The following is a 19,572-nucleotide window of genomic DNA, read 5'->3' on the forward strand; positions in this document are numbered from 1 at the left end:
CGCCCTGTTCCGCCTCTTCCTTTGCAGGCCCCTCCCCCTGCTAGCTGGGCCGGAAGCCGGAGTCAGGCTGTGGACAGTGAGGTGAGCATGTCCCTCCCCCCCCCCCCCCCCTGCGGAACTGGGCCGAGCCCCTCCGCGCCTCCTCCCCCTCCCCCTCCCCGCGCGGAACTGGGCCGAGCCCCTCCGCGCCTCCTCCCCTCCCCGCGCGGAACTGGGCCGAGCCCCTCCGCGCCTCCTCCCCCTCCCCGCGCGGAACTGGGCCGAGCCCCTCCGCGCCTCCTCCCCTCCCCGCGCGGAACTGGGCCGAGCCCCTCCGCGTCTCCTCCCCCTCCCCGCGCGGAACTGGGCCGAGCCTTTCCGCGCCTCCTCCCCCACCCCGCGGAACTGGGCCGAGCCCTTCCGCGCCTCCTCCCCCACCCCGCGGAACTGGGCCGAGCCCCTCCGCGCCTCCTCCCCTCCCCGCGCGGAACTGGGCCGAGCCCCTCCGCGTCTCCTCCCCCTCCCCGCGCGGAACTGGGCCGAGCCCCTCCGCGCCTCCTCCCCGCGCGGAACTGGGCCGAGCCCTTCCGCGCCTCCTCCCCCTCCCCCCACCCCGCGGAACTGGGCCGAGCCCCTCCGCGCCTCCTTCCCCTCCCCTCACCCCACACGGAACTGGGCCGAGCCCCTCCGTGACCCCCTGTCTGAACTGGTTATGTAATAATTGCATTATTATGTAATAATAATGTCATAACAAAATAAATATCTAATTCTGTCAACTATAGGGAGGGTCCTACCAAATTCACCTCCATGAAAAACATGTCAGGGACCTTGAAATCTGGTCTCCCACCATGAAATCTGGTCTTTTGTGTGCTTTTACCCTATACTATAGAAGTTTCTTTGGGAGACCGGAGTTTCTCAAATTGGGGGTCCTGACCTAGAAGAAGTTGTATGGGGGTTGTAAGATCATTGTAGGAGGATTGCAGAATTGCCACCCTTACTTTTGTGCTGACTTCAGAGCTGGGCGGCTGGAGAGTGGCAACTGTTGGCTGGGCAACTAGTTCTGAAGGTGACACCCCGCCAGCAGCAGTGCAGAAGTAAGGGTGGCAATACCACACAGTGCCATCCTTACTTCTCCACTGCTGCTGGCGGGGGCTCTGCCTTCAAAGCTGTGCTCCAGGCCAGCAGCCGCGGCTTTCCAACTGCCCAGCTCCCAAGGCAACTCCATTGCCTGCAGCAGTGCAGAAATAAGGTAAGCAGTATCGCAACTGATCTCCCAATGATCTTGCAACCCCACCACATTTCCTTTTTGGGTTAGGACCCCAACAATTACAACACTGTGAAATTTTAGATTTAATTAGCTGAAATCTTGAAATTTACTATTTTTAAAATCCTATGACTGTGAAATTGACCAAAATGGACAGTGAATTTGGTAGGGCCCTAACAATAGGGTTTTGACCCACCCTCCACCCCTAGCAGATATGGAGAAGGGGTAAATCCTCCTCTAAGAGAATCTCAGGATGGGGATGTGTGCACATATGCATAGAGCGTAATTTGTATTTGAAAGCTAAGAGCAACTGTAAGTGTTGTTTTCTTTTAATATTGTTACTGACAAAATTTCCTGTTTTTTCCTGAAGGTTTTCAGTAATCCATTGGGTGTGTAACTCTCAATAGCGTTATCTGCTGAGGTTAGTAAACATTTCCCTTTACATGCGGGATCGCTCTCTCCGGTTTAAGGATGCAAAATATTCACAGACAGAGCTGAGTCCTAAATGGTGGCCTGTACCACATGAAGCTGAGGGACATGAACAAGAGGGGCCAGCGGGGCTGGTGCTTCCCCCGCTCCCTGTTACAGCCGCCCGAGGCGGCTCGCAGCTCTGCTAGCCAATATGCCTTATCCCCCTTGTCCTAATAGGCCAATGTCAAACCCTCTGACTGTAGGACAAGGGGATCCCACACTGAGGCCCCGCCAGGAGCACCAAGCTTGGGGTGCACTGCCAGGTGCTGGTGAGCTTGGCACCCCTGTGGGGTGGAGACTGGTGACTGCAGGCCCCAGGTCTGGCAACGCTGGGGTTGGCAATGCTCTGCTGGTTGGTATGTGCAGCCCCGCCCCCCCCCGAATTGCTCCATCTAGGTTAAAACAGTCCCCAGCCCCGCAACCAGCTTAGCTCTGCTTCTGATTAGTGACGGGAAGTGCAGAGCAGCATGTTGGGAAGTGTTTCCAGGGTGGTCGGACCCTGTCTCTCTCTCCCTGCGGGTCTCTACTACACTGGAGGCCTGGTCCCGACACCCTGTCTAGTATGTGCTTTGCTGTTCTCCTGAGCCCTGCCTGCCCCCTATGCAGGGAGGGGGGCTCAGGCCAACAGCAAGGGCCACGATGGGGCTTGAGTAAACCCCGCACAGTGTCCTGTTTTCCCTTTGGGAAATGTGATCACCCAACCCCGGGGCCTTCGTGCTGCACCAGTGGTGAGTGACTCTTGTGGGCTGCAGCCCCCGGCCTCTCATGTTCTGCATGGTCAAATCCCTCTGCATGGCTGTGAAGTCACAAGAGGCCAGTCCGTACTGAGGCTGTGTGTTGGTGGGGTGCTGGGCCCATGGTGGCTGTGGGTTGCCTTGCTCCCTCCACTCCCTGCCAGGGGCAGCCAGGGCTGCATTGAACCTGGCTGCTGAAACCTGGACTGGGATCAGGCCCTAAACGCTGGGCCCCGTGACTGCCTCAGGCCTGTAGCGTTGGGGGTGGGACTGCCTAATGCCCAAGTTGTGGGGTGGGGGCGCTGATAACCTCGCTGCTGAGGTCGCTTCCACACACCCTCGCCCTGACCATGAGAGTGGCTCCAGCACCTCATGCTGCTCGCTGGGGAGGAATTCGTGTGTGTGGAACTGGGTGGGCCAGATTAGCTGTGCCATACCCCTGCCCCAGGCGAGCAGCTCCATGTCTGGAGTCCTGTCTCCAGACTGGGGAAGGCAGCACAGCCTGGTACCTGGGGAAGGGTCTGCTGGGAGCCCTATACTAATGCCTTAGGTCAGAAGAATGAGATTAATCTTTTGTGGGCCCTACCCCGCTTGGCATTTTCCCACCACTTGCACGGGTGGGGGAAGGGGCGGAGAGGAGTGAGCAGCAAGTGGGGCTATGGGGAGGAGAGGCTGAGCGGGGGCAGGGCCGTGAAGTGTGGGCAGAGTCTGGAGCGGGGCTGTGGTCCAAAGCCCTTGTAAACCCGGTACTGTAGGCCAGGGCTATACATCAGCGGCACAGTCACAGCCCTGGGGCCATGCCGCAGTAGCTTAGACATCTCCTGTATCAACGGGAGGGGTTCTCCTGTTGCTGTAGTTAATCCACCTCTTCCACAGGTGGGAGCTAGGTGCACAGAAGAACTGTGCTGTTAGCCCAGCCATATTTACACTAGAGTTAGGCTGACCTAATTGCGGCACTAAAGGTGCAACCTTTTTCACAGCCCTGAGCAATATAGCTAGGTCGATCCAATTTTTAAGCATTCGATCTGGCCCAAAGTTGGCTGAAACAAAAGTGTAGATTATACATTAATGTGACGGTTTAGCTCCACTGACCCACCCAGCAGGGCAGTAACCTAGTGGTCCCAGTAACCTAGTGGTCCCAGATGCTTGAGCAAAGAGACGTCTCAAGCTGTGGTACAAATGTAGAATTTTGTTTTTCTTTGGTTGGTGCCTTGTGGGGTGATTTTACATGATTTTATTTTTTAATAATGTTTTGTAGAATAGTGGTTCTCGGAGTCCCCGATCTTAGATTTAAATGTAGTCCTATCGTGCTAAATTTTGTGCAAACTGATAAAAAGTCATGTACCCTGCCCAAAAGAACAAGTGTGACCTTCAGTATTTGCTTTAAAGGCTTGTAAAATATTCCAGAAGAAATAATGACCAGGTGGGCCCGTACTAGTACCACTCATAGCAAAAAGCCTCTGGATGCTACACCATGGGAAGATATGAAAAATGGATCCACCAGTGGAACAGTGGGGAATAAACAGCAAAATTATTCCAATACGCTTTCTTTAAAGAATGATCAAGTGAAGAAGAAGAATAAAAAGAAAAAGGACTATTTGAATGAGGATGTTAATGGATTCATGGAATACTTAAAACAGAGCTCACAGTTTATACATAATGGAAAGGTGAGAGCAGCCGACAGCCATGAGGTGAGGGAAGAAGTAGCAACAGCCTTGAAGAAAGACAAGCGTCGGGAGGGAAGAAGATTGAAGAGACAAGAGATGAAGAAAAACACCATGGTAAGATCTCTGTCCTGTTCTGCCCTTTCTCGTCAAATTTTTGTTCATAAGTGTGTTCTAAGATTAAGGTAAAAGTAATTTAGGTACTTATATACCTATATATAAGGTGTATAAATTGCAAAAAATTGTAGAAAAGTCTTAAAGCTTGCAGAATTCCAGTATAACTAATGTTAAGTTGCCCGCCTGTTTGGAATCCACAAAATGTATCAAACTTGCTTTTTGAAGGAGGATGCACTCCTTCTGTAATGATCAGCTGTTGATCAGTGAATGCGCAATATGCTATTCCTATATACACCTTTGTACAATCTTATAAATGGGTGAACAATGCCTATAATATTGGCGCTTGATCATCTCATTGGTTGTGGGTGCGGGACTGTGACAACTATTCTGTGGCAAATTGGATTTATCCCCATTATATTCTAAGAATTTTCCCCTTAAGGCTGACTGTGTAAGATTCATAAAGTACTTATTACAATGGAATTTTGTGGTCTTGTTTTCAGTACCAGTTATTGAATCTTAGACCTTGAGATCATTATGTGTCTTATTGTCTGATGTGACCTTATTTTAAAGATCTAAGGACCAAAACTTATCTTGATTCCAAAATCTAAAACTAGACCATGCTGGGGTTCTCTTACCCCAAATATGTGTCTATGACACAGAGATTTCAGTTAACTTTAATATGAAAAGTAGTTTGAAGAAAATAAAATTCTGTTGGAGGTAAATGCTGATTGTGTGTGTGTGGTATTAGCAGTAAATCTATCCTTTTAAAATATTCCTGGCTGTAAAAATACACAGCAAAACATGAGTTTCCATAGTCAGTTTAGTAATTCACATTTTATTTTTGAAGGTATGTTTTCACTGTAGGAAGCCTGGCCATGGAATTGCTGACTGCCCAGCTGTACTTGAAAGTCAGGATATGGGTACTGGAATCTGTTATCGATGTGGATCTACAGAGCATGAAATCACCAAGTGTAGAGCAAAAGTAGATCCAGCTATTGGTATGGCTTTTTTTTTTTTTTTTTTGTTACATCTACTTATCTCTCTTAAAGGAAGTGCTTTGTAAGGGTTTTCTGATCACTGAGAAGAGTTTCATTTTTAGTCAGTTTTGAGGACATGCATTACCTGCTAAAGTGGTTCCACATTACTGCAATATTGATTTGTTTTCTGTAAAAACAATGACATTATCTGTAACTTTGGTGTTAAGGTTTACTATATATTTTAATAAGAACAATTGGAATCTTACAGGGAAATTTCCGTATGCAAAATGTTTTATTTGTGGCGAGATGGGGCATTTGTCAAGGTCCTGTCCAGATAATCCTAAAGGACTATATGCTGAAGGTCAGTATAATTATTGCTGTAAACCAAACATTTGCTCTCTTATAATGGTGGTTAAATGTAGCAAAGAACAAGGTGACAGCTGCCAGGAATGAGAGAGTGTAGTGAAAAGAGCTCCTTGTAGAAGGTGGACTATGTACTTGGTGTAGGAAAAATTATGTCGCAACTGTAGTGTCTAGTGCATACCTTCATTAGCTGGTGATTGCCCCAAGTAACTGAGCATCAGCAGGATGAGTAGAAGAGCATAAGAGCTAAATTCAATTTGAAATTCAAAAAAGGGGTGTTCTCAATGATTCTGTGAGGAAAAAGACCCTTTGTATTTATGTACCTGGGGAAAGGGAGACGCTCTAAACCTGTGGGGAGGAAGTGTATAGACTCTTTTGGCTAGAGAGACATTTTGAAAGCTAAATGAGCTGTTCAGTCCTCCCATTATATGTTGGATACATGAGTCTCTTCAGGTATTCCATGGCTGTTAGAATTTTAGCCAAACAAGTTATTACTGCACTATGTTTAAATATGTGATGACACTGCAAAAAAATAAGGAAAGCTGCCTTTAACTTGTCCTTTTGGAATATAATTCATTCGGCCTGTGACGTCACATGTAGATCTGAAACATGCAGTGCCTCGGCATCCTCGTAATTGCAACATGTTCTTAGTGAAGGCTTTATACTAGAAAAGGAACAACCTCAACTTAAATCACATTTCTGTCTGAAGTTGTTTAACATAAGAAAGGGATTAAAATAAAGTCTTTTTTAAATTTGATAATCCCTTTTTGTATAGTTAACTTTTTCGTTTCGCAGTATAATCAACTAGTTTGTAGATCTTTCACACAGTAACTTGGCAAAAATAGGAAAGTGACTAAAATTTCAGATTAGTTGGAGGACTCAGTCAGATGTATTTAAAATTGCTTTTAACCTTTTTTTTAATTGAGTAGATCTCAAGTAGATGTTGCCCCTTTAAAGGCTGGATTTTGTCCTCGGACATCCACATGCAACTCCCATTAACTTCAGAAGAAGTTGGTGTATGCTGGTATCTTGGAACAGAATTTGTTCCTAAAAAATCAATGTCAGAATTTCAAATAGCTACTAAGTATTTCTAGGAAAATATAATTCAAATGACTCTTTGCAGTAACATTAATACTAGATTTGTGTATATCATTTGGCATCCGTAGATGAGAGTGCTTTACAAAAGAGGGTAAGTATAATTATTCCTATTTTATAGAGGGGAAACTCAGGCCCAGAGGTCAAATTACTACTCCAATGTCACAAAGCAGGTCTCCTATACACTGGACCATGTTGTCTCAAGTTAACTTGAATTTTAGTCTATGAATGACCTCTGAGTTAGTCTCTAGAGGAAATTTTTATCTTAATTTGTGATATATAATATTGAATTTGTTTAACTTCTAAATTTTCTTGTTTCAAGTGAAGATCAGTATTTATAACATGTTGACAAGTAATTAAAATATGCATAATGATAAAGCAAATATTATTTCCAGTTGTTAAGAAATAGCTTTGGATGTGCTTTCTTAATAGGAGGCTGCTGCAGGCTTTGTGGATCTGTGGAACACTTTAAAAAAGATTGTCCAGAAAACCAGTACTCAGGTGAGATCCAAGGGAGTATAGCTTGCATGTCAAAGTTTTAAAATATAAAGACAAATTATTCTATTGTAATGATGAGACCAATAAAGCGGGCTTGAAAAATACACTCACTTAGTAGCAAATATGAAACTGTTCGGGAGGAATGGGGAGTGTAGGTGGGTAAAGCAAACTGCAGAAATTGACAACTTTCATTACAAATGGTTCTAGCCCTTAACACATATGAAAATAGTGTTCCAAATATAAAATGAATGTGAACAAATAGAATGCTGTCTTCCTGAGACAGTCTGCACCAATGCCTTTACTTTCTCCAGGGGCTGCAGGGTGAAACTGACAAAATGGTCATTTTCCTGTGGGTAGCAGTGAAACTGAAAAAGTCAGTTTCAGAGTAGGAAAGCTTTGAGTGGCAGTTGGGTACTGGAGCTATTTGAGGAAGAGGATAAACCCAAAAATGGAGACTAGGGATCCTCCCTGTCCTACAGCAGTCAGGAAAGAGAGATTCTGATGAAGGGAGAACGGTGGGTCCTATAGACTTCCTTAGTAGAGGGAAAAGAGGAGATCTCTCTGGCTGCTCTAAGGGAGTTTCAGACATTACTATTAGTCAAGGCTGATACAAAAGATGGGGGACCCCTGAGCAGGATCTAGGGACTACAGCCTGGTATAAATCCAATAGCTGAGGTTGGAGGAATGCACAGCTTGCTGTGGTGTTGCTCCTTAATTGCCGCTAGTGTGGGGAGAAGACACTTTACCAGTCTCTGGCTAACTGTTTTAGTTCTGCGCTAAAGGTTGTTGGTTAGCCCTTCTAAGCCCTACCAAATTCTGCCAAAGTTATTGTTTGTTCCAATATCTGGAAAAAATGAATTGAAAAATATCCTTACATTGTCCACTGATAACTCTGAAAATTCATCGTTAGGTTTTATTTTCATTTACTTTTCTTTCCCCCTTACCGACCAGTGTTTCTTTATTATAAAATTGTCTGCATCTGGGAGATATGGTTTAATGATCATGCAGAGAATGGAGTCCAGGTATTCCTAATTTCTAATAGCTGTTAGGCTACTGCTTTGTTTTCTGAATATCTGTAATAGAGACTACAGGAAGGTGAAATCACGGGAGAGGGATTATATGCTGTTATAGTGACTCAGTAATTTTGATCTGTACACGTCCCCCTCCAAAAGTCTCTAGTGCCATTGGCTCTAAGATGCTGTCAGATTTCAATCGTCAAATCCAGTTTCCTTCACCAGGATCTCACACATTCTTCATCCATCACTACTAAATGTATATATCTTGATCATATAAATGTTATGTCAGTTATTTGCAGTGTGCAGGGAGTACCTCTGTGCCGGCATCAGGTGTACACGAATGGCTGAAGTGTTTTAGTTGTTGAAGCATATCTTTGTCAAGTAAGATTTGTTGGAGGTTTCATAACCGGTGTATGATTGTCAAAGATTTGTAATATAGAAGGGGCGCTAGTGGTACTTGTGGTAATTTGGTCTTGAAATTTTTCCAAAGGTTAGCAGGCAGTATAGATTTTAATTAGATGTAGTTTAAACAAAAACCGCTTCTGGTAACGTAAAACAAAAGAGATGTTTCTTTTAATGTTGGGGAGATTGGTAATGATTGATTCCAAGGCTCAAACCAAACCCATGTCACACAGCAGACTCCCATGGAGTGGAGTTAATTTCTCAGGAATCTGATTCCAACCCACTGAAAACTAAAACATAGAAACTGCCCAGTTCTAAATCAAAGAATGGCCCACCCTGGAATGGGTTGGGGCAGTCCTAGCTTTCACAAGAAAGACTTACACAGAAGTAAACAGGCTATGGAGGCACAGGTAGGGCCTTGTCTACACTACAAAGTTTTGTCCGCAAAAGCTGCCTTTTGCCAACAAAATAGGGAAAGTGTACACAGTACAAAGCTACTTTTGGTGGTAAAAACAAAACCACCTCAATGAGAGGCATAGAGCCTTTTGTGGCAAAGTTAAGCGACAAAGCATCAGTGTAGACACTGCTGCTTGTTTTTTCCACAGACCTGGCTTCCACCAGTATCCCACAATGCCTGCTATGACTGCTCTGCTCACTGTTTTGATCTTTGCTGCCCTGCAGGCATGTGTCCCTCCCCTTCCAAAGCTCTGGGGAAGTATCTGAGAGCTGAGCCTGCTGCTCCTTTTGGGAGAAAAAAGAGCAAATCATTAATGTGGCATGCTCCTGTTCTGCCCTGCTCTAGGAACTCAGGGTGCAGGGTGGGACTGCTGTGCTGCTTTGACATTCCTCAGCAGGCTTCGGATGCTGCTCCGAGCAGCTGAGGAGGCTGTGCGAGAACCCAGAGGGAATCACAGAATGGCAGGCAGGCAGAGCGGGCTGCTTCGGGAGAGACTGCTGTGCTGAACAGAGCTGAGGGCTGATGTGGGAAGGGGGTGTCCCCCTCCCACTGCCTCAGGATAGGTCAGTCAGCCTGCTTTCTCCACTGCCCCAGACACACCACTCTCCTCTTCTTCCCCGTGCACCCTTCAGTTGAAAAAGCAGCTGACAATCTACTAGGATGCTCCTGGAATGATGGGATTGAGAAACCTGCTGTGATGCTGTACCTGCCCCATGAGGCATTGCAAAGCCTTCTTAAAGCACCCTGCCGCCAGTTGCACAGTGGGATACTACCACAGTGCACTGCTCTCTGTGTTGATGCAAGCGCTGTCAGTGTGGATGTGCTCTGGCGACACAAGGAGCTAGCGTGAACATGCAACAGCGGTTTTAAGTAAAGCACTTTAATTAAAGCAGCATAACTTTTGCCAACACAACTTTATAGTGTAGACAAGACCTAAGTGTAAGATGTTCTAGGGCAAACAGAATCTAGTGAGTGTTACTGAAAGCTTCCCTGCCTGGAGCCCCACTGTGAGTGATGCACAGGACTTGGGAATGCAGCTTGAAACTTCTGAATAGCTGTGTATATTGGGGCTGCGTATACTCCATGTCCATGCCCTTGTGTGTTTCTCTACCCCACGTCAGGGTCTATTATATTGCAGTTGTGATTGCTTTGCTGTTCCTTTTGATCACCGTAAGTACTGAATAGAGGAACTCCTTGGTATATTTCAGGTCATTATTGTTTTTGTTTGTGGGATGGTCAGCTAGTGTTAGGATTTTTAGTCCCATTGGATAGTTAGTTTCAATGCTGAGCAATTCCCACACTCTTGTGGACCTTATCTAAGGTGGCCAAAGCCCAGTCTACCCACTTCAAGTAGTGCCCCTCTTGTAGTGGCATTGGATCAGTGATGACACAGGAGGATTACATTCCTAGTTACTGTTCTAGCCCAGACCATCTCAGAGGGGGTTGTGAGTGTGTCCTATGGCCCAGTAGAATACAGGACTCCCCTAGATACCATGCCTATCAGGGGTGTCACGGCATTGGTGTCTGGACACTCTTTGATACTGCTGGTGTTGATGCCTTGACACTGAGCACCACTACATTGCCCATACTGATATCACGAGTTTGTGGGTTGATGGGCTCTTCCTCTGGAGCCCTGATGTCAGACTCCTGGTGTCCAGTGCCTCAGCGGTAAGTTCTTCTTTTATGTAGTTGTTCTGCAGTATGACTCTTCAGGGGGGAGTCCTGAGGCCGTAGGCAGGGTACATGGGCGGCCCTAATGGCTGGGTACTGTTCAGACATTCTGACCAAGGTGGTCGTATCCGCTACAACATGGACTCATGTGGGCAATAGTCTTGTGTTACTTTATTTAAGTAACCATTTTTTATATACCATGAAAAAACACAAACTTTCTGTCAGGCTGGCACACAAGTGGAAATTGGAGAAGTTTCAATAGGAGAGAAGGAATTTTGTAGTGAAATCAACAGCAGTGCTCTGCGAACCCTTGTGAATGACAGACTGTCACTGTGTGAGTGGCAGCCTTTAGTTGATGAATGTGGTTTTCATTTAGCAGTGTTGGTATTCTTGTATGCCAGAAGGCAGGAGAGCATCACTAAACAGTGTGCTTACTCCATGCAATTCCTATACTGCAGGAGATATGAGAGTCAAAGGTTTAGTGATCAGATGCCTACACCTTGAAATGTATAGCTTCTGTGAGATACTTAATGACAACTGACAAATACCATTTTGTTTGCAGAAGTACACTGCATATCCCAATCTAAAAAAATGTGGATCTCTCTCAGGAGACTAAATTATCTCTCTCTCTCTCTCACACACACACACACCCACACACCCACCCACCCACCCACCCACCCACCCACCGAACTGGGATTCTCCATGGTTGGAAAACACATCCATAATGAAGACTGACAGTTAGATGCTGTGTAATTTCACAGGAGACCTGTTAAAACTAACACTGATATTTAAAAACAAGCACTGCTGCTTACAAAACTTTAGAATTCATTGAATCTATAATGATATGCTGTGGATAAGAATGAAAAGAGAAAATTTTGTAATCAGTTTGCAATGTGCAAAGTACTCTTTGTGAGTGGGGATAAATTAAGATAACCGATACTCCCAAGACTCAGGGTTACAGTCAGTTACTAAAAGAAAAGGAATACTTGTGGCACCTTAGAGACTAACCAATTTATTTGAGCATAAGCTTTCGTGAGCTACAGCTCACTTCATTGGATGCATAAAGTGGGAAGTACAGTGAGGAGATTTTATTTTACACACAGACCATGAAAAAATACACATTGTAAGAAGAGTGATCACTTAAGATGAGCTATTACCAGCAGGAGAGTGGGGCCGGGGGAGAGAAAACCTTTTGAAGTGATAATCAAGGTGGGCCATTTCCAGCACATTTCCAGGAGTTAACAAGAACGTCTGAGGAACAGTGGGGGGAGGAATAAACAAGGGGAAATAGTTTTACTTAGTATAATGACTCAACCACTCCCAGTCTCTATTCAAGCCTAAGTTAATTGTATCCAATTTGCAAATTAATTCCAATTCAGCAGTCTCTCGTTGGAGTCTGTTTTAGAAGTTTTTTTGTTGAAGGATAGTCACTTTGAGATCAGAAATCGAGTGACCAGAGAGATTGAAGTGTTCTCCGACTGGTTTATGAATGTTATAATTCTTGACATCTGATTTGTGTCCATTTATTCTTTTACGTAGAGACTGTCCAGTTTGCCCAGTGTACATGGCAGAGGGGCATTGCAGGCACATGATGGCATAAATCACATTGGTAGATGTGCAGGTGAACGAGCCTCTGATAGTGTGGCTGATGTGATTAGGCCCTATGATGGTATCCCCTGAATAGATATGTTTCAGAGTAACAGCCATGTTAGTCTGTATTCACAAAAAGAAAAGGAGTACTTGTGGCACCTTAGAGACTAACCAGTTTATTTGAGCATAAGCTTTCGTGAGCGACAGCTCACTTGCATCCGATGAAGTGAGCTGTCGCTCACGAAAGCTTATGCTCAAATAAATTGGTTAGTCTCTAAGGTGCCACAAGTACTCTTGAATAGATATGTAGGCACAGTTGGCAACGGGCTTTGTTGCAAGGATAGGTTCCTGGGTTAGTGGTTCTGTTGTGTGGTGTGTGGTTGCTGGTGAGTATTTGCTTCAGGTTGGGGGGCTGTCTGTAAGCAAGGACTGACCTGTCTCCCAAGATTTGTGAGAGTGTTGGGTTGTCCTTCAGGATAGGTTGTAGATCCTTGATGCGTTGGAGAGGTTTTAGTTGGGGGCTGAAGGTGATGGCTAGTGGCGTTCTGTTATTTTCTTTGTTGGGCCTGTCCTGTAGTAGGTGACTTCTGGGTACTCTTCTGGCTCTCTCAATCTGGCTCTGTCAATCAGTTACTAAAACACACACCATTTCGCCTGGTGACTCTTATTCAGATGCAGTTAGAGTATGCCAGAGCTGGCTGTTACTTGTTTTAGACACTGGAACTGCCACATATGCGCTGAAATTAGTATAGGTTACTGATAACTAACGTGTCCATGTAATATTTTCAGCACATTCTGACTAGCTGGCCTCCAAAAATTGAACTGCTGTACAGAAGAGAAATATAGCATGCCAATGTGCTACGTGTTTAGGAGGGGTATGTTAACTGGTATTGAATGGAGTAAAGTGTGGAAAGATGCTTCATAATTAAAAAGAGTCAAGAGATCAGCCGTGCCACAAACTTCTTGCATGACCATTGGTAGATCATTCTGCCTTAATATCCCAATCTATACAATGGGGATGATATTTACCTACTCTCTAGGCGTGCTAAGGCTTATTTAATGTTGGTTAATTACAATGAGGCCTTTGTGGAAGGTGTTGGAGGGGACAGAAAGTATTATAGTTAACCCACTTTGGTGATGATAGGTGAGGGCCTAATTTGAGAATCTTGGTGAGTTCCCTGCTGAGAAAACATACCCTTATATAGCGTTTTCCATGTTTTGGGTTTTTTTTAAAGTTACAATATTTACTGAACCCTAATAATGCTTTGGGAGATAGCTGAGTTTGCAGAATAGAGGTTAAACAACTTGCCTAAGGACGTGGAGAGTTTGTCAGAGCTAGAATTAAAATGCAAGACATCCTGACTGAGACGATGTCGCCCAGTGGTTTAGCCACAAGACCGTTCAAAGTGAAAATCTTGGATGTAAACAATGGAGTTTTACATAATCTATTTTGCCTCTCTTGCTTCACAGATCAAGCAGTAACAGTTGGTCGATGGTCCTGTGGAATGAGTGCAGATTACGAAGAAATTCTAGAGAGCCCTAAACCACAAAAACCAAAAGTAAAAGTACCAAAAGTTGTTAATTTTTGATAACTGCTCTTGGCTGTCAGACTATATTAAACATCATTTGTCTTCTGAGTGGTCACTGGCTTATACAACTGAAAGAAAAAGCTGGGTTCCTTAGGCCAAATTCAGCCCTAGCATAGTGGGCATAACTCCACTGACACCTACTTACATTGATTCTGGCTTCAATAAACCAGGTGGATCGCATGACTTCCTGGGTATTCACAATTTTCTACAAACCCCCTCCCCCGCCAGCCTTAAATGGTGATCACTTAAAAACCTAAACAATGCTTAAATGAAGGTGTCCTGGGGAGAAAAGGTAATACAGCAAACAAATGTTTTTTTAAAAATGCTGGTTCATAGCTATGGTTCAGGGCTAACTGCACTACTGGCCCCTCTCCAGTCTCTCTAAATGTGCTCATTAAATCTCAGACTTCATGCTTTCAACTCTCTCAGGGTGGAATGGCACGATTCTCCCACTGTTAGATTGGGGATCTGGGCTGCAGTACTCCGTGTACCAACTATTCTCACCCCTACAGGTCTGCTTGTGTTCAGCACAGTCTCCTTAAAGTATTGTTTATGAACACATCCCTTCAGCAAAAAAAAAAATTAAAACAAAAAAAGGCCAACACATATGAAACCTCAATTATGCAGCTTCACTTACTGTCCCCGGTAACACTTGGATAGTCAGTTATACTCTACTGCAAAACTTCTAGAAGCCACCCCAAAATGGTGGGTCTAGAGCCACAAAATGTATTTGAATGAGAAATTTGGCTTTTTAGTGGTGTACTATGGGTGCCAAGACTGATTTGATGCATTCAGTATTAAATCTGAATTGCTACAGCATTTACAGACAAAGTAGTTCTGTGCACCTTAGAGGGTGTCAAGGATCCTCCTCTCATCAAAATCTTAAAGTTTGATTTAGAACTCTAATTATGAGACCCTGTACTAAACTTTAAAGTAGCTTTGTCATAGTTAATCTTTGAAGGATAATTATGTAGTGATCAAGATGTTCACTTAACTTCCTATTTTAACATGTCCTTTTATGAATGTGTTATGACCCTTCTTAAGGTGATCTTCATGCGCTTTGAAAGATGGCATGGTTTAGCAGGCTCTTTTGGGCCAAGTCATGGCTTATTGCTGCCTTGGAATGTACAGTTTCTTGTGATAAATCCGAATACACGAACTTATTGTTTAAATGCTTCCTTATTTATACATTTTGCTTCAAATTAACTATTTTTATAAAATATATTAAAAGTTTGAATTTTCTATAATGGTAGTTGCATTTTTCCTAATGATTTCCCTGGTTCTGGTTGTCGTCTTCCACAGAATAGCTTTCCTTTTAATGACAGGTTTCAGAGTAGCAGCTGTGTTAGTCTGTATTCGCAAAAAGAAAAGGAGTACTAGTGGCACCTAGTACTCCTTTTCTTTTTCCTTTTAATGCATCTTTGGACTAAGTCTCTCTGGACTTTAGGAAGTAAATGTGTATGCATCTGGCTTATCAATGGGTCAACAGCTTTCAAAAAGTACATAAATATGGTTTACAAAAGCCAAAGAAAACAAACCCAAAATGGAAGTAAATACCAGGAACCACCTGACTGCCTGATGCCTTATAGCGATTAACTACAGAAACCTAACAGGGGAGGGAAAGCACAGAATAAATACTAGGTTGAATCTTTTAAAGCTTTGACTGAGATTTCAGCAGGTACATTGGTATTTGGTTTACAGTACGGAGTGGGGAGTGGCATCTGAGAGAGAACATTACAAATGTACTGGAAGTAGATAGTGTGTAGCCAAACTTTATACATCCCCTATGCAAGGAGCTGCTAAAGCAGCCTGAGGATTGCCCAGATTTGTGCTCCCTGCTGCCATAGTCCCCATGAGTGTTTCAGTAGTGGGGATGGACACGGCACTGCTCTGGCTATATCTACTCACATTCCCAACATGTCCCTCCAGGCCCATTCCTTCACCAGCGATATCTAGAAGGTGATGGGCATCACAGAGCTGACTTGGCACCTTATAGGGAGCTGTGCTGGGAGAATTCACCAGCGTGGGGCCATGCAAACGCTTTGCAGAAGCATCTCTGGTGTAATGTGGCTGAAGCACAAAACTGCATTCTCTCTCCCTCCCACTCCTCATTAGTAATTGAGCACTCCCACTATATTATACACCAGGCAAATACAAAATTAGAATAAGTAACCAATGTTAGTTTTCAATCAGTGCTTCAGCGTGTCGGGAGCACTTCTCTGTGGCTGTTTTTAAGTAAAGTAAGAAAGTGAGTAGTGTAACCCTAACCGACAGGCAACACTACCGGATGTTTATGGATCTATTTCACTTCTGATGCAAGTTGGAACAATTCCTCTGTGGTCTGTAGAGTTATACCTGCTTAAGGCAGCAGTGACTGGTGTGTAAAGTCACCAAATGCTTAGGCAGCTCTGGACCAACCTGACAGTATCAGTGGGAAACATCTATGCAAGAACTAAAGAACCCCTAGAAACACTGGATTGTGCAGATTCTCTGCCTGAGATTCAGGGTAGCTGTACTGGACTGGGACCTATAAGTTGCTGGGGCCTTTTTGGCTTTTGCATAGTCAGTGCAAAGGGTTCCTGGGACACTGCTTCGACTCAACACTTAGATCCAAATTTTGGCATTAAAGAAGCCCTCGTGGTTCACCTGGGATTTTTGGAGGGAGGGTGGAGTGGTTCCTTCCTCTTCCCTGCAAGTTTCCCCTCCGTTCTGTGTGATTTCCCAACCATGTTTTTGCTTCCCATAGGTCATTTTTAGACAACTACCCACAGCTAGATGCTATAGTGGTGCCTTGGTGTCTCGCACTCAGGTAGACTCCTTACATCCTCTATCACTGTGCAAGGGGGGTCTAAATTAGTGGAACAGGTGTGTGTGGGGGAGGAGGGGGGGCGAATAAAACCACCCAAATGACTGATGATGAGCCTAAGGGTAACATTTTTGAGGGCATCTCAGTCTGATTTTTCAAAAGTCACTGGGGCCTATATTCTCAAGGCTAGTGAGTTAGGTGCCTAAATACTTTTGAGGAGCTGGGCCTAGGTGACTTTGGAAAATGTAACTCTCATATGTCGGTGGAGTGGCTATAAAAAGGCCTAAAGGAGTCTTCGTGAGTGTAAAGCAGTCTGAATTAGTGTTAGGAGACCAGAGCCGAACTCCTGTTCCATAGTGCAAAATGGGGTGGAAACTGGTTGTGTTTTCTCAGCAGGGAGAAGATCCCAGCAGGCACAGAGCTGATGTCACTGGCACCAATGCCAGATGCTCCTACAGCTGTCAACATAGGGGCTGAGGCTCAAGTACTATGTGTTCTGGCTATCCCAAGCTGCTGGACAGCTCCTTAGGTGACTTTTGCGAGCCAGCCCAATATGAGAGCACCCCATGGCTGCTCAAAACTGCTCAGAGCATAAAGCTGGGATGAAAATCAGGGAGCAGTAACCAGCTCCTTTGTATTGCCCCCTGCCCTCCCATCTCTGCTACCTGCAACAGAGGAGCTGGGGACAGAGGTACCAGTAACACTACCTTATACATCCCGTTTTCTTAGGGCTTGATCCAGCTGTAGTTGAAATCAATGGGAGCTTTTCCATTGACTTCAGTGGATGCTGGATAGGGTATTAACCGCTCAGAAGGTCTGAATGCAACAAAGCATGAGCCTCTACTGCAATCCTGAGGTGCACCAAGATGATTCCTGAAATTTTATTCTTTAAATCCATCCGAAGGTATTAATTCAGACTAAGGACTAACTGCCAGCACTATTCCATTTTTTAAATCTCAAAACAGTTTAGACCAAAAAGCCTCTGAAACCATCATTCCTTTAAGTCTATAATTTAACATGGCCAAAATAGTTTATTCATTGTTATTTATTGGTATATTTTTTCAAAGCTATCATAATGTTAATACCCAGCACTTTTCATCGGTAGACCTCAGAGCACTTTACAAAGGATGTAAGCTTCATTATTATTGCTATAGACCCGAGCAGATTTTTGGAACTGAGTTTAGCGGCCCATCCAAAATGGTATTTGTAATAGAAATTATGCCCTCATTTATGCCTTGGCATCTCCACCAAATTCAAGTGAGCGGTATAATAAGAACTTTCCCCCATTCTATTTAAAATTAAAAATATGAATCAATCCATTCCTGAATCAGTGGGAATTGCAAGTGCTCAGATACTCTCAAGATAAGGGCTGAAATGAGCTGTGTGACTTAAAGTAAATATTTCAGTCTGGCAGATCAGGGGTTTTCAGCCTTTTTCTTTCTGAGCCCCCCACCCCAACATGCTATAAAAACTCCACGGCCCACATGTGCCACAACTGGATTTCTGCATATAAAAGCCAGGGATGGCATTAGATGGTAGCAAGCAGGGCAATTGCATGGAGCCCTACACCACAGCAGGCCCTGCAAAGTTAAGTTGCTCGAGCTTTGTCTTCACTCTCGGGTGGCAGGGCCCCACACTTCAGCCCTGTATGGCAGGGGCTTTGGCTTTTTGCCCTGGGCCCCAGTGAGTCTAATGTTGGCCCTACTTGGCGGCCCCCCCCAAAAAAAAACTTGCTGGTGGCCCAGACTCCTGGTTGAGAACTACTGTAGTAGATGATATAGATATTGAGAAGCCTCATGTTTGCATGCAGCACTTAAAAATGTTTTCTGATAATCTTTAGAGCTTCCCTGATATTTTACTTAAAACAAAATACTGTCAATCTCGGTACTGTCCATCTCCAAGAACTTGATGCATGCAGAAGCAGTATCCTCAATGGATTTTGATGAGCCAATGAGATTTGCAGCAAGGTAAGGCAGAACACCAGAGGTAACTTGGTTAAAGTAAGACACCTGGAGTAACAAATTAAAATTGAAAAACTCAAAACTTGGGGGTCATTTTCTCAGAACCCATATCAGCATCAGTCCCTCAGAGTATTTTAATACTAAAAATAAAAGCACTGTAAAGGCAATATTAACTGGAAAATAATCACCTTTTAAAAATATGTTAGTGATATTAATGTCCCCACATCAGCTAACTGCTCAAGCATGTGCTAAATGTATACAGCAGCATAGCAGAGAGCAGAATTTGTTCCATCATCTCTAACTCATTAAATACCTTTGTTTTAGTAACACAAATGTTGGCAGAATAAAGGCGCCTTAGTCCAGTTAGGGTACCCAAACATTTTCATAAGTATATGTTCTTATATAGTAACCTTCCCTTCAAAGTGAACACAGACATTCCTTACTCTCAAAGTCAGTGTAATGCTTATAATTTAATATCCACAGGAATTCAAGTGTTTAAGCAAATTAGGAAATAAAGTGATTCCTTTGTGTCACTGGCCTATTTCAGATAGTGCACTTCAATGAGATGATGCACATGTAATATTTGAGGGACAGCAGATACCATTGTGCTTTGTAAAGCTGCTTACCATACAGGAGTGGTTGCCATCACTATGGATCAGGAATCCTGCACATAGGATTTCATTTCTACGATAGTTTGGAGAAGGTGGCACAGATGTCAGGGTAACTGACCTCACAGCTATTATGTAAGGGTCCCTGTAGGGAAAAAACCCAAGAGTCTCTTCAACAAGCTGTAAAAAAATACATATGAGTAACTTGAACTATATTAAATGTAGTTTACTATCTTTAAACCATATAAATAACTATAACATTTTCTATGAAAACATTAAACAAATTAAAGTTTCAACCACAGCTGGCCCA

General features: G+C 44.1%; 2 protein-coding genes across 4 annotated transcripts in view; one reads left to right on the forward strand and one right to left on the reverse strand.

Moving 5' to 3' along the window:
• Nucleotides 1-14,148, forward strand: ZCCHC9 (zinc finger CCHC-type containing 9). 2 transcript variants are annotated; one of them, XM_073344386.2, is made up of 7 exons: nt 1-81; nt 1,614-1,664; nt 3,838-4,229; nt 5,077-5,227; nt 5,475-5,567; nt 7,097-7,165; nt 13,769-14,148. In XM_073344386.2, the coding sequence occupies exons 3-7, from the start codon at nt 3,864-3,866 to the stop codon at nt 13,885-13,887; spliced, it is 798 nt and encodes a 265-aa protein (XP_073200487.1). In that variant the 5' UTR covers nt 1-81; nt 1,614-1,664; nt 3,838-3,863; the 3' UTR covers nt 13,888-14,148. The 2 variants fall into 2 exon arrangements, with proteins under 2 accessions (XP_073200487.1, XP_073200488.1); XM_073344387.1 differs by lacking the exon at nt 5,475-5,567.
• The window catches only part of ACOT12 (acyl-CoA thioesterase 12), a 49,629-nt gene continuing 42,613 nt past the window's right edge, over nt 12,557-19,572 (reverse strand). For both annotated transcript variants that reach the window (XM_073344384.2, XM_073344385.2), the window contains 2 exons: nt 19,281-19,407; nt 12,557-18,702 (listed from right to left, as the gene is read on the reverse strand). In XM_073344384.2, the coding sequence (XP_073200485.1) occupies nt 18,553-18,702; nt 19,281-19,407 (277 nt within the window). In that variant the 3' untranslated portion in view covers nt 12,557-18,552. The remainder of the gene's footprint in view (nt 18,703-19,280; nt 19,408-19,572) is intronic.

This window comes from Lepidochelys kempii, chromosome 5 (assembly GCF_965140285.1).
Source record: "Lepidochelys kempii isolate rLepKem1 chromosome 5, rLepKem1.hap1, whole genome shotgun sequence".
Lineage (NCBI taxonomy): Eukaryota > Metazoa > Chordata > Testudines > Cheloniidae > Lepidochelys > Lepidochelys kempii.